General features: G+C 46.0%; 1 protein-coding gene across 5 annotated transcripts; it reads left to right on the top strand.

Annotated features, from left to right (window-relative positions):
- Positions 1 to 3805: 3805 nt before the first annotated feature.
- On the top strand, positions 3806 to 22481 carry TFR2 (transferrin receptor 2). Of its 5 annotated transcripts, XM_089480103.1 has the most exons (19): positions 3806 to 5030; positions 5454 to 5530; positions 5659 to 5902; positions 8931 to 9120; positions 10392 to 10532; positions 10653 to 10764; positions 11270 to 11392; positions 12973 to 13089; positions 13803 to 13942; positions 14849 to 15021; positions 15144 to 15263; positions 15657 to 15739; positions 16866 to 16929; positions 17696 to 17763; positions 18087 to 18163; positions 18484 to 18568; positions 18994 to 19221; positions 20082 to 20222; positions 21146 to 22481. In XM_089480103.1, exons 2-19 carry the CDS (start codon positions 5492 to 5494, stop codon positions 21386 to 21388), a joined length of 2388 nt encoding a protein of 795 aa, XP_089336229.1. In that variant the 5' UTR covers positions 3806 to 5030; positions 5454 to 5491; the 3' UTR covers positions 21389 to 22481. The 5 variants fall into 5 exon arrangements, 4 of the variants coding, with proteins under 4 accessions (XP_089336229.1, XP_089336231.1, XP_089336228.1 ...); XM_089480105.1 differs by lacking the exon at positions 3806 to 5030 and having other exon boundaries at positions 5418 to 5530; XR_016271956.1 differs by lacking the exon at positions 3806 to 5030 and having other exon boundaries at positions 5466 to 5902; positions 21146 to 21559; positions 21689 to 22481.
- The last annotated feature ends 189 nt before the right edge of the window (positions 22482 to 22670 follow it).

Raw genomic sequence — 22670 nt, 5'->3', positions numbered from 1 at the left:
ACATTGGGATTTTTTCAGACAAATTTCTGCATGAATACTGGGTGTTTGATATTCTGGAAAAGCTCCTGTTTGGGACTGCAAGACCCAGAATCCCCCAGCCAGCTGTAAAGTTAGATCTATAATTGAGTCAGGTGGACTCCTAGCACTAAAACCGTATAAAGCGGACCCATAGCGCTTTAACTGCACAAAACACAGTCATAGCCCTATAACTGCATAAAATGCTCATAGCATGAAAATGGTGTAAAGTGGACTTCTAGTGTTATGATTACATAAAGTGGGATCATAGCGCTATAACTGCATGAAGCGGAATCATAGCATGATCACGTAAAGTGAAATCTTAGCACTATAACTGGATAAGATGCAGTCCTAACACTATAACTACATAAAGTGGACTCAGTGCCAAAGCTGCATAAAATAGTTTAGCGCCATAATTGCACGAAGTGGAATCCTAGCCCTACAATTGTCTAAAATGGGCTGATAGCGCTACAACATCATAAAGTGGAATCATAGTGCTATCATTGCATAAAGCACTTGTAGCCCTATAGACTAGTTGTGTAGAGCAGACTTATAGCGCTGTAATTGCATGAAGTGGGCTCACAGCTTTATAACTGTGTAAAATGGAATCAGGGCTATAATTGCGCAAAGTGGAATCATAGCATAATTTTGTACATTGAAATCGTAGTGCTACAACTGAGTAAAGCAGACTCAGTGCTAAAACTGCATAAAGTAGTTGAGCGCCATAATTGTTTAAAGTGGAATCCTTGCCCTGCAATTGCATAAAATGGACTCACAGCCCCTATAACTGCGTCAAGTGGGCTCATAGCACTATAACTGCATAAAATTTACTAATAGCACTATAACTTTACAAAGTGGGCTCATGGTGCTATAATTGCATAAAATGGACTCATAGAACTACAATTGCGTCAAGTGGGCTCATAGCGCCATAATAACATGGTGTGAATGGGCCCCACACCCCAGATCTTTCCCCTTTTGCCCCATTGCACCAAGGGATTAAAGAGAGCAAACGGTGAGATGGAGGAGGAGGAGGCATCCGGGTCCAAGAGGCATTTCCTTCTTGCCCCAAAAGGTTAAGGAACTGAGTTCACTTCTGTCCTTGGAATTCCCTTCCACAAATCCCCTTTATCTTGAGAAAACACTGCAGCAGAATGAACCCAAGGCTATTCATTGCGTGGAACAAGGGATACCAACAAGAGGAGCAAGGTGCGCTGACCTGTATCCAATTAAAGTCCATATGGCTGCATATTCCCCTTCCTCCCCATGTAAGAACCCTGTCTTTTTTTTTTTTTTTGGCATCTGGACACCGTAGCCCTATGGGGAAATTCGAACTCAGAACCTAAATGGAAACGAATGCAAAAGCTAAAGTTTAGGCTCAAAATCTGCGGTGCAAGAAAATCTGGCAGCTGGGCAAGACCTGCATCTGCGCATCAACCTGCAACTCTTTGTCAACAATATGCAAAGATGCAGAAGTCTGTGAAGCCAGGTTTGTAATCCTGAATTAGGAACCCTCCATCAGAACCACAACCATTATCATCATCACCATCACCATAACCATCATCATCATCATCATCATCATCATCATCATCATCATTTATCATCATCAACATCATCATCATCAACATTTATCTCAAGATAAAGGGGATTTGTGGAAGGGAATTCGAAGGACAGAAGGAGCCCTGGTGGCGCAGTGGTTAAATGCCTGTCCTGCAGCCATTCACTCAAAACCACAAGGTTGTGAGTTCAAGACCAGCAAAAGGGCCCAAGCTCGACTCAGGCTTGCATCCTTCCGAGGAGGGAGCTAAAACGAGTACCCAGACTGTTGGGGGCAAATTAGCTTACTTGCTAATTAGCTTACTTGCTGTTCACCGCTATGATCTTTGGAATAGCGGTATATAAATAAAAAATAAAACAAATTAACATCATCATCATCATCTTTATTTGTACCTCGCTTTCCCCCCTAAATTGGGACTCAAAAGCAACTTACAGTCTAAAAACACAGTACAGTTAAAAACCCACAAAAGTGACAATTAAAATGGAATTAAACTATTACAATATTGTGAGATAGTCTGAAGATCCTTTGAAGATTCAGAAGAGGAAAAGCGCAAAGTACAATAACACCCAAAATCCACCAAACGGCGCGACCTTCCCTGGGCCAATGGAAACGCACAAAGCACACGCTGCAAGCTTTGCAAGCTCCGTCTTCGTCATTCAAAGGGTTTTAAAGTCTTTTCATGATGAAGAATCAGGTGGAGCTTTGAAACTTTGCAACATGTGCATTTGTGCATTTGGGTTGGTTGTGTTTTGTGGATTTGGGGTGCTATTGTACTTTGGGATGTGGATGTGGAGCATTGGACAAAAATAATAATTGCCCAACCATTTCTGTAGGGAAGCTGCAAGGGAGGTGAGGGGTGGGCAAAGTTACTCTTTTGGACCCCCATGTTTAAAACCATCCAGCCAGAGCTTGGGAAAGTTACTTTTTGGGGGGCTAGACTTCTAGAATCCCCCATGTTGGCTAGGATTTGGTGTCCAAAAAGTAACTTCCTCCAGCTCCATGTCTGTAATAGCAGCAGCGCTGTCTAAACAGGGCGACCAGATATCCTAAATGCATCAGAAAATGTAGGACATTAAATTAAAATGTAGGACATTAGAAAGTTGAAACTAGAAATGGTTACACAGATATAAATTTCTGATTCTTAGGCATGCTCAAAATGGTGGCCATTTTGGAATTGACTGAAGGCTGGGAATGTAGGACATGTCTTGGGAAAGGAGGACGTGGCTGGTCCCCCTGCGTCCAGAGGGAGCTCCCTTTCCCTGTGTCCAGGGGTCAGTGGCCTAGAAGTCACTTTGGCCTCGAGGGAGGAGCGGCCCCAGGAAAGTGGACAGAAGCAAAGGGAGAAGGGACCAGGACTGCCGGAATAAACCGAATTCGGAAGCCGTCTCCAAAAAGCCAGGTCTCCTCGAGAGTCAGTAAGTCGGGGGGCAAAGGTTATTTCCAATTCAAGCCCCAAATGGCATCACCCACAGACTGGGCTTCCTTGCTCTGCCATTATTGGATGTTTAGGGGAGCAAAAGTGAACGGTTTGGGATCCTAGGGGTAGAGACATGGCCGGCTGAGGTAGCCCTTGACCCTTGACTGCAGAGCTTGGAAATGTGCCTTTTCAAGCTTGTTTTCTGCTGCTCCAGAGAACAGGACCCACTGCAGCAATGGGTGCAAACTGCAGGAAAAGAGATTCCAGCTCAACATTAGGAGGAGCTTCTTGAGAGTAAGGGCTGTTTGACAGTGGAACAGACTCCCTCAATGGAGATTATGGCAGAGTCTCGTTTTTCAGAGGTCTTTAAACAGAGGCTGGAGGGCCAGCTGTCAATGGGGATGCTGTGATTGAGAGTTCCTGCATGGCAGAAGAGGGCTGGACGGGATCAGGGCCCTTCTTGGGGTCTCTACCAATGCTATCATTCTATGGACCTTATCACACGTTGGGGGGGGGGGGGTGTTGCAGCTCATATCCACAGTCATTCCTGTTCTAGCAATGCAAAGCATGATGTTTTTCCACACGAGATCCAGAGTCACTCCTCTCTAGCAGTGCGGATTGAGGTTAAAACGTCATGTTTTTCCACACCTGGCTGCCTTTCTGTTGTCCTTCCGAATTGAGGGGGAAGCGGAGTCAGTTCGATTCCAAGCAAGTCACGTGATGCGGACTCAAGCAAAGGGGAGTGAGAGCACATTGTATTGGGTTAGGTGGAGGGGGGCGAGAGGGGGATGCAGGAGCAGTCAGGGGATGATGGGTTAGGTGTCAGGGTGAAGGAGTGGAGCAGATCGGGGTCTAGGAGGACGCAGGGGATGATGGGATTGTCAGAGAGGAGGAGATGGCATGAAGGAGGAAGAGGGGGATGACGGAGCAGGAGGCAGGGGCCAAGGGGGGTGGCATCGGAGTGCTTTTCCACACCAGAACAAATCGCAGTGCCATCGAAGGCAGCCTGGAAGCCAATTCTCTGGAGTCACTTTTTCCCCGTTTTTACCAAAATGAGGGGTGACTTCAGAAACGCTGCTGAAGCAATTCGCACGGGGCTCCCATTGAAATCAATGGCGTCTGATAAAACAGTCCCTTTATGACATGAAACCACATCGTTGGAAGTGCAATCACTTCAGAAGTGAGCTGGAACTGAGCCCCAAAACCACCCAAAAGCTCTGTGTGATATACTCCTATGATTCTGTGGCACTTAAAGTGGTGCCAAACTGCATTATTTCTAGTGTAGATGCACCCTGATTGAGTGGGTGAAGCCAAGGGGGCACCTGTCTGAAGCTGTTTCCTGGGACGATGGCAGGAACTTTCAGCCCCAGTTAAAAGAAACAGCCGCTCAATGTGGGTCTCTGGAAAGGAAGGAAGGTCAGAAAATCTGGGGGGAAAGGGAATCGTTGGGGCAGCCAAGCTTCATTCCTGCGAGCCAGTCTTTCCGGACTCAGGGCACACAGAAGGTAATATTTAACTTGATGGAAGGAGAGAGAGCAGCAAAAGGAAGAGAGGAAGGCTAGCATTTATTGGAGAACGGTCAACCTCAGCCTCCCCCAACCTTCGCTCTTTCCATTGTGCATTGGGATGCAGCAGCAGACTCCATCGTCCCCAGCCAGCATGGTCCTTGGCCCTGTTGGCTAGGGATAATGGGAACTGGAGCCAGACACTGTGGGGAGGAGGCACACCGAGTTGGGGACGGTTGCAACTTACTTTCTGTAGGAGAATAATGTCCTTTAATAACAATAAAATAAAGGTTGTTTCTTCACTGTTCTTCTTAACCCGATAGGAATTTAATGCTATCATTTTCTTCACTGTGTTTTAAACATTGTCTGACTATTTTATAACTATTTAGATTTTAGATTTAGATCTAGATTCATTTTAGGATTTAGAACATATTGGCAGAGAACCCGCATCAAGGAGACGGAGCGTAATTGCATTCAAGGAGTGCGTTGAACACGACTTTGTCTGAAAACCATTTGTGCATTTGCAGGCTCATCACAGGTAATTCATGGGATAATAGTGCTTTGAACACAATGTTGTGTGAAAACTATTATCACAACTGCAGGATTGTCATGGGTTAATGACGGTTTATACTTCCAATTGTCCCCCGTGTGATAAACTCTTTAGTCTCAAAGGTGTTGCAAGATCCCTTTGCATAAGTAATAAAGAAGCAATGAAACAATAAATGGTGGCAGCAGCCTGGGCAAGAGAGACATATGTTTGGCAGGGACAGGGAAGATGGTTCAGCCGACGTCAGCGCTGGGCTGGCAGCCTGCAGGGCCTGATAAGAGCCCCAAAGCCGGAGCCCCCGATAAATGATCACGTACCCAACCGCCTCGCCCTTCTGGCGTTGGCTCCCTCCTCTTGATCCTCGGTTTTCTCCTATTGCAGTCTTACACACTTGTGTGTTGTTCCTCCCTCCAGCCCTGCAGGGCGGGCCCCGGGCGCAACCCAAAGACACCATGGACTTTTGGAGAGCTCAGTTGCAACACCAGCGCGGGGTAAGATGGGGGTCAGCAACTCAGTACGAGGCCTGGATGGGGTCTTTGTCCCCCACCCCAGGTGTATAACCCCAAATCTCCTTGACCACACCAGACCCTTTCACCAGACCTCCTTCTCTCCACCCCAGAAGACCAAGAAGCCACCCCGAAGGTCCTACACCATCTACAGAAACCCCACGGAGGCCGACGCAGATCCTGACCCCGAGGGGCTCCAGATGAAGGTCGTGGAGGTCGAGGGCCCCCTTCCTCCGGGAGCCACGCTGGGAGGCCATGGCGGCAACGGCGAGAAGGCCAGGGATGCGGGGGCACGATGCCCTCCATGGAAAGCTGTCCTCTATGTAGTCCTTGGGGTCCTCTTCGCCTTCGTCATGGGTGAGAGAAACCAGGTCGCATGGATCCAGCCACAGATGTGGGATGGGGAGAACCATTGTTTGGTAACCATTTGGAAAAGTGGCTTCTTAGGGGGGCTACGGACTCACAGAATTGGGGGGATTATGGGAATCTGTAGCCCACCACCCCCTTTTCCCATTCTGGGGTTGCAAATCATGCTGTCCAGGAGATTGTAGACTCCTCCAAAAGCCACTTCTCCAAACTTTGCTCTGGTCAAAGGCCCCAGCGGCATCCAGACTGCAGAATTAATGCAGTTTGACAGCATAGCTTTAACTGCCACGGCTCCATGCTCTGGAATTCTGGGATTTGTAGATTTGTGAGATGTTTAGCCTTCTCTTAGAGCAGGGGTAGGCAACCTGTGGCCTGCGGGCCGGATGCGGCCCGGCAAGGCCTTGGGACCGGCCCCAGCCCGGTCCTGCCGCCAATTGCCGCCGGGGCCTTTGGGGGGCAATTGTCCATAGAAGCCTCAGAAACATGCATTTATATTAACATTTTTTAAAAAATCAGCAAATTTTTTCACGTGTCCTCCATTTTTTTTAAAAAAAGTGTCTTCCATTTGAAAATTTTGTCATACATTTGTCCTGGTTTATTTATATATTTAATTTTTTTTTAATTTTTTAATTATTTATTTTTTGGCTTCGGCCCCCCAGTTGTCTGAGGGACAGCAACCCGGCCCCCGGCTCAAAAAGGTTGCCTACCTCTGTCTTAGAGAATGCTGGTGGCACCACAAACAGAAAATTGCAGGATCCTACAGCAATAATCATGAAAGCAATGCCAAAGTGCATCCTCCTCGGTCGGTGCAATGCAGGTGCAGCCCCTTGTTGTTAGTTATCTAGCGGAATAACTGTGCAACGTTTCCCAGAGAGCAAGAGGATGGCTCCATGTCTCAATCTTGCAGTATGAAATGTCCCTTTTCTTGACCATTCAAACCACCTGCACATCCACTGGAAAAGTAGTACAGCATCATCCAAAATCCACCAAACAGAGACACCTTTATTGGGCCAACCAAAACACACAATATACATGTCGCAAGCTTTAGAAGCCCCACTGGCTTCTTCGTTGGAAAAGTTACTCTTTTAATTTCCAAGGTTCATTTGTGCCCACATCCACCCAATGTCCTTTTTGCAGACGTCCACTGAAAAATCCAATCAAAAAGCTGCCAAACACTGAAACCTTTATTGGATAAACCAAAACGCACAATATACGTGTTGCAAGCTTTTGAAGCTCCACTGGCTTCTTCTTCATCAGTCAAAGGTGTTACAAACCAAACAGGAGGGAAAAACTGAAGATGTTAGTCCTAGGCCTGTATTTTGTTGTTTTTATTCTCAGTTCAGATGGTCTGGAGGGGCATTTCTTGCAGGATGATGGCAGGTCCTCCTTCTCAAAGTCCAGGATATTTAACATTCATTTGCAACACAACAATAAAGACACTTCCTTGGCAATCCAAGATGTCTCCATCCTTTGTAAGAACACAGGCTCCTTTCTTAGGCAGAGGACAATGGATTTCTCAAGAAGCCTTCATGCTTTTGCATCAGGAAAACTGTAGCCTCACAGAGGATGGAGACATCTTGGATTGCAAAGGAAGTGTCCTTGTTGTTGTGTTGCAAATGGATGTTAAATTTCCTGGACTTTGAGACTCTCCATGGCCAGAAGGACAAAAACAGCAAAATGCAGGCCTAGGACTAACATCTTCAATTTCCCCTTTCTGTTTGGTTTGTAACACCTTTCCTGATGAAGAAGAAGCCCATGGTGCTTCGAAAGCTTGCAACGTGTATACTGTATTGTGCATCCAATAAAGGTTACAGTGTTTGGCGGGGGTTTGACTGGATTTTTCAGTAGATCTCTGCAAAAAGGACATTGGGCGGATAGGGACACAAACAAACCTCAGAAGTTAAAAGAGTCACTTTTCCAGCGAAGAAACCAATGGAGCTTTGAAAGCTTGCAACACGTATATTGTGCGTTTTGGTTGGCCCAATAAAGGTGTCGCTGTTTGGTGGATTGTTTTTATTGGATTTGCTATATGTCCAACACGGCTCCCCTTGGATGTTATCTACTGAAAAAGAGTCTCTTATAAATTCTAAGGTGCGTATTTGCTCTTGACCAAAGTCATTTTCATAGTCCGTCAGGATAACCACTGGAAAAGTTCCTTTCTAAGATGCGTGCCCCTCACAAAACAAAAGCAACACAACACACAGGATGTGAGCAAGAACAACAAGGGATGATTTCCCCCAAAGAGCCAACTATAATGAATACAGGTTGAGTCTCCCTTCTCCGAAATGCTTTGGACCAGAAGTGTTTGGGATTGGGGAGTTTTTCGGATTTTGGAACATTTGCATGTATATAATGAGAAATCTTCGAGATGGGACCCAAGTCTAAACACAAAATTCATTTATGTTTCTGAGCCCTTGGGATCCGCTGGGGTTTGGTTACAGGACGCCCCCCCCCCCCCCATGGATATGAAAATCTATGGGTGGTCAAGTCCCATTATATACAATAGGGTATTATTATTATTATTATTATTATTATTATCATCATCATCATTATTATGATCCTTGGTATCCGCTGGGGTTTACTTCCAGGAACTGCCACTGATACCAAAATCCATAGATGCTCAAGACTTATTAAAAACAATGGCATAATGAAATGGCCTCCTTTATATAAAATGGCAAATTCAAGGTTTGCTTTTTGGAATTTATATCTTTTTGGAACATTTTTATGCTTGAACCCACGGATAAAAAGTAAAATAAACCTGTGGACATGGAGGGCTGATGGCAGACGGAGCCAGAAGGCCATTTCATACATAATATTTTAAATAACTTTGTGCATGAAACAATGTTTGCACACACTGGACCCTCGGAAAGCAAAGGTGCCACTATCTCAGCCACCCATGAAAAAGGTTTTGGGATATTTTGGGTCTCAGAGTTCCAGATAACAGGAATGAACTCCTTTTTGGGAGAGGTTCCTCTCTGAGCCGTGCTTTCCCTCCATCCTGGGGTCTCCTTCTTCTTAGGCTTCCTCCTGGGCTACGCTTCGTTGAGGGGCTCCTCGTGTCCGGCGCCCGGAGACTTGTTGGTGATGGCAAACGACGAGAGCGCTTACGAAGCGGAGGACGAGCGGATCGGGGCCCCCATGTATTGGGCCGAACTGCGGGAGATGTTCCAGAAGTATCTCCACGAGGAGAAGATCGAAGGCACCATTCGGTGAGAGCCTCCCTCGCACTCGCCACCCTCTGAAAAGGGACAGAGGATGGATGGGATGGAGAGACCGAGGGAGCCCAGCCTGTCATGGTGTCCAGCTGGGCTTGGCACAGGGCCTGGGGTTTGGAAAAGTTACTTTTTTGGGACGGCACTCAGCCATCGACTTCCCCCAGCCATCTTCCTCTTCTTCTTCTTCCTTTTTCCTCCTCTTTATTTTCACCCAGTTCATGGCCTAAAGACAAATTTACTTTTTAATGACAATGCCAGGGATTCTCCTCTTCCTTATCATTTTTATCATTGTTATTGCTGTTGTTAACTTGTTGACTTTGACATATGGCGACCCCATGAATAAGAGAGAGACCACCAGGTCCTTTGGCATCACTCAGGTCTTCCAAAGCCTTGCAAACCTTGGCTGAGTCCCTCCACCTGCAACGCAATCTTCCAACCCAACTCAGGACTTGCAAACCCTTGTTGAGTCGTTCCACTTGTCATGCGATCTTTCATAGCAGCTCAGTTCTTGCAAACCCTTGCAAACCTTCGTTGAACCCCTTTACCTGTAATGTGATCTTCCTCTTTCCCTGCCACCGCCTTCTATTTTGCCAAGCATTGTTGTCTTTCCCAGCGAGTCCTGTCTTCTCATGCGGGGCCCAAAGTACAACAGCCTCAGTTTCGACCTCTTGGCTCCAAGGGAGGTCTCCGGCTTGGTTTTCTCTAGGGCCCATTTATTGATATCTGCAGAACTCTCCTCCAGCCCCACATTTCACTACAGGAGCATTATAATTATTCCCCATTATTTTTTTGTCCCCAGAAAGGGAATGGCTAAGAGGGCAAGGAGATTCAGAAAGTTGCAGACATGCTGCCTGGGGGGATTCTGGGAGCTGTAGTCCAAAAAAGGTACATTCCCAATCTCTGGATCCCTCCTTCCTCCATTGTGGATTCTGTTGGTCACTCAGTGGCCTAAACCCAACAGATTAGAGCCATTGAATCAGCTGGATTTACTTTGTGTTCAGTGGATTCAAGTTGGTTGGCAGCTGTTGGATCTCCTTTCATTGTGGCACATGAATCCACTCCGAGTTCTAGTCCAAATTTTAAAAGCGCTTTCCAATGGGTTGAATCCACTTTGGTGAGACAGTGAGATGGGACTCTTGGATAGCTTCTTTGAAGTTTGGACTAAAACCCGGATGCACAACTGACATGACAGCCCCCCCCAGATGAAAGGATGTCTCTGTGTCCATATATTCTGAATGGCGATTCCTCTTCCTTCCCCCCCATAGGAAAATGAGCGAGGCCCCCCACCCGCCTGGGTCCCTGCGCCTGGACACTCTCTCCCGCCACGTCCTGGACGCCTTCGCCTCTTACAACCTTGACCACAGCTGGACCGACAGCCACTACGTGGGGCTGCAGCGGCCCAACTGGTCAGTGGGGGACGACCAAAGAGACGTGAGGGGTCACTGAGCATTGGGAAGGGCTTGTTTGGGGGCACACAAGTCTCTCTGCATAAGTCTTGCGAGACCTTCTCTGTCCTTCTCCTTCAGGCGGCAACCCAGCTTTCTGCACCGAGTGGATGTCAATGGGGCCGTGCTGGAGAAACTGCCCCTTGGCGACCCGGAGGTCTATTGTCCCTATAGCGCCTCTGGCACCGTCACGGTATAAGGCCCGCCATCAACCCCTCTCTCAGATAGAGGAAGATAGAGATGGTACAGGGGTAGATAGAAAGGGTTGTACCTCTTCCTCTGGCCACTAGATGGGGACATAGCTATGCCCAAGGATCTGGAACATTAAAGGGTTGGCCAAAAAGATACAAAACCTCCACATTTGCGGTTTTGACTTTTGCTGATTTGATTATTTGCGTTTTCAATTAATATGTTCTCTCTAGGAATCTCTAAGTCCTCCAGTGAAATTCTGCTGGAAGTTGACCATCGAGTTGTGCTGAAGAACATAGAGGTTCCTAGGGAAAAGACTTCTCTAGGCATTTGTAGGTCCTCCAGCGTGATTCTATGATCAACCTCTGGCAGATGTTGACCATAGAGTTGCACTGGAGGACCTGGAGATTCCTAGAGAGGTGTTCCCTTAGGTTAAAAAGATGTATTCTTTTCATTTGATTTTTCCTGCAAATTGTAGGGATTGCTCTCATTTCTCTCTCCTTTTGCAGGGAAACCTGGTCTTTGCCAACTACGGGCGCCAAGAGGACTTTGCGGTCCTGAAGCAGCGCGGCGTTGACCCCCAGGGCCACCTGGTCATCGTCCGCGTTGGCCAGATCAGCTATGCTGAGAAGGTCAGTTTGGCCACCGAGGCACGGCTTCCCTTGGGAGCAGAGTGGCCTGGCGTCCTCCTTTTCCAGGACGTGTCCTACACTCCAGCCATCTGCCTGGGAGGAATTTCAAAATGTCCTCCATTTTGAACATGATTTGATTCCCAGTTTGGTCATGGAAACCCAATGGGCGACCTTAGGGTTGCCATAAGTCCAAAATGACTTGGAGGCACACAGCAACGACAACAACAGAAAAGCACAATGCAAATGTTGAAAGCGATTTCCCCCCTTAAGTTCAGCGCAATGGAGAAATGAATGACTTAAATGTCAATTGTTCGTTGCCAGTAAAGTAGTTTTAAGCCTTTTCTTTGCTCAGAGTTCTGCAAGAATATTGCAAGCCAAGAAGGTGTTTTTATGACGATAAATGCATCAGGAAAATACAGTTGAGCACATAATAAAATACAGCATATGTAATATAGCTGAAAGTAAACCATATGAAATGAATTTATATTAATTTGAATGTATATTTATATAATTTATTTCTATAATGTATATAATTTATTTATATATTTTATATTTATATTTGTATTAGTGTTTTTAGGCTTTTGTTTGGTAACAGCCTACATTTTTCTTGAATGTCTTTATCTGAAATATATATATTTCTGTTACTTTTATCTTTTTAAAATGTGTTTTATTCTTTTAACTACTATCTGTTTTAACACTGTAATAATTTAGTTCCTTTTTAATGTACTTTCCCCCCGCCCTATGTTTTTAATTGTACTGTTTTTTAATGTTGTGAAGCCCTAATTCTGGGGAAAGAGCGGGATACAAATAAATAAATACAAATAAATACAATAAATAAATAATTTCTGTCCCGCCGTTCGGAAAATCCTCCAGATTTTGCAGATTAAAAAAAGAATACTCAGATACATTTCTTCAGATAAAGACATTCAAGAAAATGTAGGACATTACGAAACAAAAACTAAAAACACTAATATAAATTTAAATTCATTCCATATGGTTTATTTACAGCTGTATTACACATATATTAGAATTATATTAGAATTCCGAATAAGGGAGACTTTAACTTGTGACAGTCTGTAATGTCACCTTTAGCCACTAGGGGGCAACATGGCACAGCTCAAAAGCAAGGACCGGAAACTATTTAATGTGCCTGTCAAAAAAGATGGCTGCCTTAAAGGGGAAGGAAATAAGAATAACATTTTGAGAACTCGGAGGAAATAAATTATCACTTTGGAGCCAGGGACCCAGAACCTCTGTTTTTTTTTAAAATGTGGGGTACCCATTAGAAGTGCCAAAATGGCATAGTGGTTTGAATGTTGGATGACGACTCTGGAGACCTGGGTTCAAATCCTGGCTTGGGCATAAGAACCAGTTGGGTGACCTTAGACGAGTCACACTCTCTCAGCCTCATGGCAAACCCACTATCAACAAACCTTCCAAGAAAACCCCATTATAGGTTTATTATAGGTTCACCTTAGGGTCCCAATAAGTCAGAAAAGACTTGAAGGCTCACAACAACAACAACAACAACAATAATGCATTGACTCTAGATTAACGAATTATTCTTTTTTTCTTCCTAGGTGGCCAACGCAGAAGCTTCCAAAGCCAAAGCCGTCCTTATTTATCCGGACCCCTTTGACGTGCTGCAAGATCCCCGAAAATTAGGACTGTCCCCAAACACAAGCATTTATGGACACGTGAGTAAGGGGTCGTCCTGAGGGTCTCAGAAGAAAGTCTAGGGAGGGGACTTGACCTAGGAAGACCACTGGCCAAAGTGGACCCACTTCCAGGGTGACCAAGGTTCCTCACTGCAAAGGAGGACAAGGCCCTGCAAAGTGTAGGACATTGAAGAACAAGGTGGGGGCTTACCAAATGAAAGCTACTCACACTCCTATAACTGTAAATCCAATGGAGGTCATTTTGGAATTCCTCCTGGACAGAGGGCTGAAATGGAGGACGTGTCCTGGAAAAAGAGGGCCTCTGGTCACCCTGGACAAGGCACCCCAAAATGTAGGGCACTCAAGAACAGTGGAGGACACTACCCCAAAAAAGCTACAAATGCTCACGTAAATGTCAATGCATGCTTCTTAATGGAGGGCATTTGGGAATTCCTTCTGGACAGAGGAATGAAATGGAGGATGTGGTCCTGGAAAAGGAGGACATATGTGGTCACCCTGCCCACAATTCCCATCTGGAGTCCTCCTTGAAGTTGGAAAGAAGCCACAGCTGCTTCCTGTTGTTGCTTTTTCCAAGGATATCACTTTATTTGCGCAATTGCGTGCGATAATCATTCGTGCAATTACTCGCCATTTTCGCTTTTTTTGCAGGATGTGCTTAGATATGGAGACCTATGACGAATGGCTCTTTCTCTTACTCTCTCTTTCCCCCAAATCCCTTTAAACCCTTGTAGGTCCACATGGGGGCTGGGGACCCCTATAGCCCTGGGTTCCCCTCCTTCAACCATACCCAGTTCCCCCCGGTCCAGTCCTCCGGACTCCCCAAAATCCTCGCTCACCCCATCAGCGCTGAGGTGGCCGCCCGACTGCTCAGGTGAGTCTCCCATCATGTTCTTGGAATGGCCCAGAAAAGCCTTTCCTCTCCAGCCTTCCAGCCTATAACTACCATCATCCCTGCCCACATGGTTTGAGACGATGGGAGTTGCAATCCAGGCCCATCTGGAAAGTGTTGGTTTGGGATCAGGTTAGATCTCTTGCAAATGGGTTTAGCACCGTTTTGGTGGGGGATGATAGGCGATGGAGTCTGAAACTTTGCATCGGCTTGGGAGAAGTAGAGGCATTGGTTTGGGGGAAGTAGTGTTAGAGGGAAAAGGGGGTTGGATAGATAACTATTTCTGCCTAATAAAACTGAACATTTTGTATTACCCAATTAATTTATTAATTAATTGAGGATTTCATGAACTAATAACGTAAATTAATTAAATTTCCAACACCATTTTTCATCCCAGTGTTTACTGAGGAGTTTATCCCATGAAGGAGATAGGAAGTTTATGCCATATGCCAGAAGAGTTGCGTAATTACGCAAAATGATTTCACACAAAGTCGCACGAAATCCACCATTAAAGTGGTCACAAAGAAGCATTAACACGCTTCTTTTAACTTTCGGGATTTTGGCGACAATGCATTTCTGATATCGCTTTATTTGTGTGCAATCATCAGTCGTGCAATTACTCGCCATTTTCACTTCATTTGCGGGATGCTTTAAAAATGCTCTTTAATCTCTCTTTGATGCCGAAATTAGCCCCAGTGTGATGAACTCCTGAGAAAGTGCTCTGCAGTGCATCTACACTGCAGAATTAAAGCAGCTTCCATTGAGCCATGGCAGTTAAAGTGGTGTCAAACTGGATTGTTTTTGCAGTCCGGATGCATCCTCACCCCCAATTTAATCCCCAAAGATGGCTGGCTCCTCATTAAAACCTCTGTTTCTTTTTCTTTGCAGACAGGTGATGGGTCCCCTGGCCCCCCAAACCTGGAATGGCCGACTGCCTGGGGTCCCCTACCAGCTGGGACCGGGGGCACCGGATTTCCGGCTAGAGTTGCGGGTTCAAAACCTCAAGCAGTCTGTCATGATCAACAACATTTTTGGGTGCATCGAAGGTCGCTTTGAGCCAGGTAAGTGGGACTGATGTGCACCTTCTGGTATCCTCTTCTAAGGAGTGCTTAGGTACTCAAACTTTGCACCTCCAAGTGTTTTGGACTTCAGTTCCCAGAATCCTTTCTCTCTTTCTCCCTAGATCACTATGTGATTGTGGGTGCCCAGCGGGATTCTCTGGGACCCGGAGCCGCCCGGTCTGGGGTTGGCACTGCCATATTGCTGGAACTGGCACGAACCTTTACAGCTATGGTGCGGAATGGTAAGCAGGCATGGAGTGTGGATGGATCACAATGATACTGGGGGGAAACACCCCAAAATAGAATGTGGCTGTCAAAAAAGATAGCTGCCTTAAAGGGGATGGGAATAAATGTGCCATTTATAGAAAAAGGTGTGAAGTAGTGATCAATTGGGGCTTCTACTGGGGGACTTATGCTAGGAATCTACTTATTAGAACTGTTTAGAAAAGAGGGGACATGTTTTGTTCCCGAAATGGAATGTGGCTGTCAAAAAAGATGGCCGCGTTAAAGGGGATGGAAATAAATGCGCCATTTATAGGGAAAGAGCCAATTAGTGCTCAATTGGGGGAGCTAATAGGGGATATATGCTAGGAATCTACTTGTTAGGACTGTTTGCTTTGTTTCCAATGGCACAGGGTTCCAGCTACGAAGGAGCTTGCTTTTTGTCAGTTGGGATGCTGGGGATTTTGGCAGCGTGGGCTCCACCGAATGGCTTGAGGTGAGCAGGAGCCGAAGGGGGGATTCTGGGGGTTGTAGTCCAAAGAATGGCACTTTCCCAAGGGAGTTCACACTCTAAACATATATATCATTGTTGCTGTGTGTCTTCAAGTAGTTTCTGACTTATGCCAACCCTATGGGGTTTTTTTTGGCATGATTGTTCAGAGCAGGATTGCCATTGCCTTCCCATGAGGCTGAGAGAGTGTGAATTTCCCAAGATCACCAAATAGGGTTCATGGGCAAGTGGGGATTCAAACCCTGGTCTCCAGAGTTGTAGTCCAAGTCTCAAACCACTATGCAATTCTACCTCTAGTATACACAAATACAAACCCACGCAGAGGATGAATTTCCCTTATCCAAAATGCTTTGGATTTTAGGTTTCAGGATATTTGCACATACATAACACGATCCCTTAAGAGATGGGAACCATGTCTAAACACAATATTAATGTACGTTTCATCATATTCCCTTTATACACAGAGCCTGAAGGTAATTTTATACACAATGTTTTAAATAAATTTTGTGCATGAAATAAAGCTTGTGTATGTTGAACCGTCAGAAAGGAAAGGCGTCACTCTCTCAGCCTCTCTTACGGATGATTTTGGATTTCGGAGTAATTTTTGTATTTTGGAATTCCAGATACGGGGGTCTCAACCTGTATTTAAAAATTGTACATATCATGAAATGACATGAAAAGATGATAACATTTGGTAAAGTGGGAAGCAGGAAGCAAAGTAGACCAGCATATTTTGTTGTTGTTGTGCGCCTTCAAGTCGACTTATGGCGATCCTAAGGCAACCCTATAATGTTTTTTTCTTGGCCAGATTTGTTCAGAAGAGGTTTTCCCTTGCCATCCTCTGAGGTTGAGAGAGTGTGACTTGCCCAAGGTTATCTAGTGGGTTTCATGGCCAAGCTGGGATTCGAACTCTGGTTTTCAGAGTCATAGTCCAATGCTCAAACCACTGTGGCACATTACAATGGGGTTGACTTACTCAAGGATGCCAGAGTTTGCAAGATCTGGTCTGTGTGTTTAATATCAGCGTGTCTTGGAGGTCTTGCATTCAGTTGGAATTGGCATGACAGCCATTCACAACAACCACAACAAGCTAAACTCCATCTCTTTGCAGGGCTATCTCACCATGTTGCACCTCAAGGCGGCTGCTTACATCAGTCTGGACAATGCTGTCCTGGGTGAGTGGACACAGGGAAGGAAGGGGCCGCCAAGCATAGGGCCACCGAAGGAGCCAGCTGGGTCCGGCCAACACTGAAAGGTCGGAAAGGTAGCCGTTGCCCAACTCTTGGAGGCATCAGGGCTATTTGGGAGCTTAGGGCCTTCGTTCGGTTCCATTCTGGATTCTGGGAAAATGTAACCCAAAGACTTGTAATACTTAAGAGTACGGGCTCTTCATTCAGGGGCAGAAGGGGCTTACCCATGAAACAGTATTTCCCAACATGCTTGAATTGTGTTTCACCTTTTGGTTTGTAAGAGAACTGTTATCACTTTTAAACATATAGTTTTTGGGGTGTTTTTAGCTGGACTTTCTTTTCATTGGGGATGGATAGATAGATAGATAGATAGATAGATAGATAGATAGATAGATAGATAGATAGATAGATCAATCCCTCAATAAATTGATGGATGGATGGATGTATCAATCAATCGATAAATGGATGGACAGATGGATGGATGGACAGACAGAAAGATAACTTTTCTGAGCTCTGGTCAAGTACTTCCCTCGTCCCTCCAGTTTTTCCCCAGACAGAAAAGAGAGAAATGGGGAAAGGCGATGATCAAAAACAGCAAGAGGAGTTGGTCTTTTTCAATCCCTTGGGAAGAAGGGATTGAGAAAGAGAAGAGAATGAGCAAAGAGGGGCAGAACGTGAAAAGTGGAGACTAGAAACTTGCTTCTCACACTCGGTGCTGTTTTGATTTTCTTCTCCCGGTTTCTTTTTCCAGGAGACGACAAATTCTTTGCCAAGACCAGTCCAGCTTTGATCGGCCTCATTGAGAGCATCGTCAAGCAGGTGGGTTGAAGCAGGCCAAGGGCTCTCTTCTGGACTACAGATCCCATCATCCCCAGTCAGGGATTTGGGGAGCTGTAGTCCAAAAGAGGAAACTATATGGAGTCTGGAGGGTCTGGCACTTGGACATCCAATTAGGTGGTACTATTTTCCTTCCCAAGCTCAGGGCTATGTTGGCAGGGGAGGATTATGCGAGCTGCATTCCAAAAATAATTCCCCCCCCCCCAAATCTCTGAGTTAAAAGTTCGAGATGGTTTGGTATTTGGATTCTGTATCAAAAGATGCAATTCTCTATTACAACCCAACTCACGGCTTCTTTTCTGCAGGTCGATAGTCCGAACCGCAGCGGCCAAAGCATCTTTGACCAGATGACCGAACAAGGCCGGCGTTGGGAGACCGAAGTGTAAGATTTGGGGTTAAGGGCTTTGACCTCACCTGAACCCTCCTCTCCTTTGAGCCTGGGCTGAACCCTCTCACACACTCCCAGCATCCACCCATCCATCCATTAATTTATCAATTGATCCATCCATCCATCCATTTATCAGTGTAATGATCCTCAGGCAATGGCAAACTGCCTCAGAAGAAACTTGCCAAGAAAACCCCATTACAGGTTTGCTTTGATGTCACCATAAGCCAGAAATGACTTGAAAGTACACAACAACAACAACAACAACAACCTTAGACCTCTGCTAATTGACCGTCTCCTCCTCCTCTTTGCCTCAGGATCCAGGCCATCCCTATGGACAGCAGTGCCTTCGCCTTCACCTCTTTCGGGGGCGTCCCAGCCGTGGAATTCTCCTTTGCAGAGGTTTTCTTTTGAGCATTTACAGTACATATTTTAAAAATGTTTTCAAGCCATGTATACCTGAACCCATGGATAAAGAATTAATGGATTGGGAAAACCATCTATAGTAGTAGTAGTAGTAGTAGTAGTAGTAGTAATAGCAGCAGCAGCAGCAATTCCAAAGAGGCTGACAAAACATCTGAATGAAATCACTATGGAGAGACGGCAGCAAATAATAACAATTACAGCACAATAATGGTATTGGGTTTAATGGTGGTGACTGGGGGGTTCTGGGTGCTCTTCTCCAAAACTGTACTTCTAAGCTCTCTACTCGATGCCTTTCCAAACGCTGCCCTAGGCATCCAGATATCAGAGGCCTAGATTCGAGCTCTAAGCTTTCAGAAAATTCACCAAAGTCCCTCAGCATCTGTCCCGTTCTCTGCTTCCAGGACGCCCGTCCGTATCCGTTCCTCAATACGATGCTGGACACCTACGACAACCTCAACCGCGCTCTCTATGGGCGCCTGCCCGCCGTAGCCAAGACCGTGGCAGAGGTGGTGGGTCACCTGCTGATCAAGCTGACCCACGACCACCTCCTGCCCCTGGATTACTGGTGCTACGGAGATGTCCTCCTGCAACACATTGGCCGGTTCAATGAGTACACCACCCAGCTGAAGGTAAGGGGTCTGGATTGTCAATTGGGAAAGGCCCCCGGAAACCCCTCTTTCTCCGGAGAAGAGATGTGACAGCTATGCTCTCACCTAGCTGTCCAAAAAAGTTAAAATTTTCTTATGCAGACAGGTTTTTTTAAAAAAAACAGGCTGGGTACTGCATTGTTTTAGTGTTTTAAAACAGTTTTGTATTTTTAACTGTATTTTATTCTTCTAACAAGCAATCTCTTTTAATGTTTTAATGACTCCTATTCTAACATATCACTTTTCTGTTTTTAACTGTACCATTCTTTTACGGTAATGTTGTACAATGTGCACTTTGGTTGGCCCCATAAAGGTATCTATGGCCTGTTACAGACGGCCAAAATAAAGCTGCTTCGGGTCTCTTTGGAGGTATGCTATTTAAATGATGCATGGGTCCTAAGAGTCCGGAGGTCACGCCAAAGCCACACTCCATTCCTAAGCACTGAAGTGCAGCTTTGGTGCAGCTTCCGGATTCTTAGGATGCATGCATCATTTAAACAGCATATCTCCAAAGAGACCCGAAGCAGCTTTATTTTGGCAGTCTGTAACAGGCCCCTGTTTGCTGGATTTTGGCTACGCATCATTATAGTAATAGCCAGGCTCTTCCACCAGAGGGCAGCCAGATGCTTCCCAGGTGTGTCTTCCAATGCAACACTGCCCCCTAGCAGCCACATTGTGCAACTGCAGCCTCAAATCTTTGGTTCCTCAACCAGCCCCACACTTTGTCTGTGCATAGGTGACCTCTGGCCCTGCCCCATCTTGACCCATTGGGCTGGAACCTGTAACCCTGCCACTACTGCAAGGCCTTCTCTCTCTTACCCTTTCCCTTTCCTTCCTCTAAGAGTCATGGGCTGACCCTGCAGTGGATGTACTCGGCTCGGGGCGACTACACACGGGCGGCCGAGAAGCTGCGGAAGGACATCTACGGCTCGGAGGAACACAACGAGCGCCTCTTGCGCATGTACAACGTCCGCATCATGCGGGTGAGAGGGGTAAAACAGGGCCTGGGGTCTATGGGATTGCGTTGTGGCTCTCCTCAACGTTGAGCTCTACATGAGCGTCTTAGGGCAGGCAGGTCCCAGAACAACAAGGACGGAGCAAGGAATGCTCCCAATGCCAGTCATAGCCCTCAGGTATGCCCCATCAGGTACTCCTCAGATACTCCTTATCAGGGGGTAGGTAGCCCATGGTACTCTTCTGGTATTCCTCTTCAGGGAGTAGGCCTGAACACTGGACTACACTTAGCCCTCCATATCTATGCGTTTTTTATCCACTGATTCAACCATCCCGCTTGAAAACATTCCAAATATATATGTAAATTTTCATAAGCAAAGCTTGATTTTGCCATTTTATATAAGGGACACCTTTTTACAACCCCCCTTGTATCCACAAAGGGTCCTGGAACCAAACCCCAGAGGATACCAAGGACCCCACTGTAGTAGTGGTAGTAGTAATGATACCCCATAGCATATAATGGGACTTGAGCATCCACAGATTTTGGTATCCATAGCAGGTCCTGGAACCAAACTCCAGTGGATACCAAGGGCCCACCACCCAACCCTGGAGACTAGTTCAAATCTCTGCTCAGCTATGAAAACCCATTGGGGGACTGTGGGCAAGACACACTCTCCCAGCCTCAGAGGAAAGCAAAGGTAAACCCCTCTGGGCAAATCTTGCCAAGGAAACCAAGATAGGGTTACCTTGCATTGGAAATGACTTGAAGGCACACAGGAAGATAGACCAGTGTGGAGCAGATTCCTATTCTAGAGGTGTAGCTCTGCGCAGTTTCATGCGCAAGTGTGCTTTCTTCTTCTGAACTTCAGTGGCAGACCCTCTGGGTGGAAGGTTGGCAATTTATTTGGGCCTTTCTGCTCTACCTGGGGCTCCTCTCCTTTCTCTTCCCCAGGTGGAGTTCTACTTCTTGTCCCAATACGTGGCGGTAACGGAGACCCCTTTCCGGCACATCCTTCACGGCCGGGGCCCCCACACGCTGGGGGCCCTTTTGGAGCACGTTGGTCGCTTGCGAGAGGCTCCGGAGACCTTTGACGAGACCCTTTTCCGCCGGCAACTGGCCCTGGTCACTTGGACGCTGCAAGGGGCGGCCAACGCCTTGAGTGGCGACGTCTGGAATATCGACAACAACTTCTGAAGATGGATAGCAACATACCAAAAATCCCCCCAAGGGTGCCCCCCCTTTCCCTAACTGGGGCTGGCCCAGGAGGGGGCAAAATTTCAAGCTGGGATTGGAAGACTCCGAATTATTCAAGATCCTCCTTCCGCTTGCACTGGTTTTTTGTTACAGCATTCCCCAACCTTGAAGGCTGGGAATGGCATAGAAAAGTCTGGCCACTTTGCCATTTGTAATTTTTGTTTAATGGCGGCAAGCAAATTACAAATGGCAGAGTGGGCAAATTTTTCGAGGTCTTTCCCCAACCTGTCATCCTTGAAGGCTGGGAATGGCAAAGAAAGGTTTGGCCACTTTGCAATTATAGCTTTTCTATACCATTCCCAGCGTTCAAAGGCACCAGGTCGGGAAGGCCAAGAAAGGTTTGCAATTTGTAATTTTCACGATCATACGTGTGTGTGTGTTGGAGTTTACAGAATTTGTTTGCCATCATTAAACACAAATTACAACTTGCAAAGTGACCAAACTTTTCTATGCCTTCCCCAGCCTGGTGCCTTTGAACATTGGAAATGGCAGAGTTTGGTCACTTTGTAATCTGTAATTTTTGTTTAACATTGGCAAACGACTTCTGCAATTCCAATACACAGACAATTGACCTCCCCTCTAAATCCTCCTCCTTCTCCCTTTCCTGATCCTTCCTAATCCCAGTCTTAATATATCAGTGGCAGGGGCCGCTAGAAATTCTTTGGGTATTGCTATGCAATAGGATATCTCCCCAATCCAATCACCCCCATTTCACTAAGCACCCCATTTTCTTCCTTGCCCCCCTAATTTGTCAGCAGCAGTGCCTGCTGTAAATTGCATTGATTTATTGCTATGTGATAGACCAGAATCCTTTCCCCTTTTTGATTTCCGCAACGTTTTAACTGTTCCTCCGCTGCTTTTCCATTTGTCTTCTTGTGCCGATTCCTTGGGTCCCACTTAACTGTTTATCAGTGGCAGTGATCACTATAAATGTTTATTGCTATGCGATAGAATGAAGACTGACCAGATTAATAATCACTGGAACCTTGCTAATTTATCAGTGGCAGAGATCACTATAAATTATTTCTTCTAACTTTGGCGTGATTATTTCTCCAGCTGCCTCGTTATTCAACAAATTAAACATTGCACCCTGGAAAGGCCTTGCTCAGGAACAACACAAAACACACACTGCAAATAAAGATTTTGGGGTTCTGGTTAACAGAAAGGATTGCTTATCATGACGTACAAATGTGACAATGACCCTCCTATCTGCGTCACATTT

This window comes from Sceloporus occidentalis, unplaced genomic scaffold (assembly GCF_023333645.1).
Source record: "Sceloporus occidentalis isolate IW3139 unplaced genomic scaffold, rSceOcc1.0.p SCAF_14, whole genome shotgun sequence".
Lineage (NCBI taxonomy): Eukaryota > Metazoa > Chordata > Lepidosauria > Squamata > Phrynosomatidae > Sceloporus > Sceloporus occidentalis.
Note: the sequence above shows the minus strand (reverse complement) of the source record. Positions and strands in the feature narration are given on the sequence as shown.

What these genes read in the sequence shown, in the direction of transcription:
- TFR2 (XM_089480102.1), top strand. Translation starts at nt 5,536, where the DNA reads ATGGGGGTCAGCAACTCAGTACGAGGCCTGGATGGGGTCTTTGTCCCC. An exon ending in AAGATCGAAGGCACCATTCG is followed by an intron (nt 9,121 to 10,391) that starts GTGAGAGCCTCC and finishes TCCCCCCCATAG; the next exon opens with GAAAATGAGCGAGGCCCCCC. An exon ending in GGGCTGCAGCGGCCCAACTG is followed by an intron (nt 10,533 to 10,652) that starts GTCAGTGGGGGA and finishes CTTCTCCTTCAG; the next exon opens with GCGGCAACCCAGCTTTCTGC.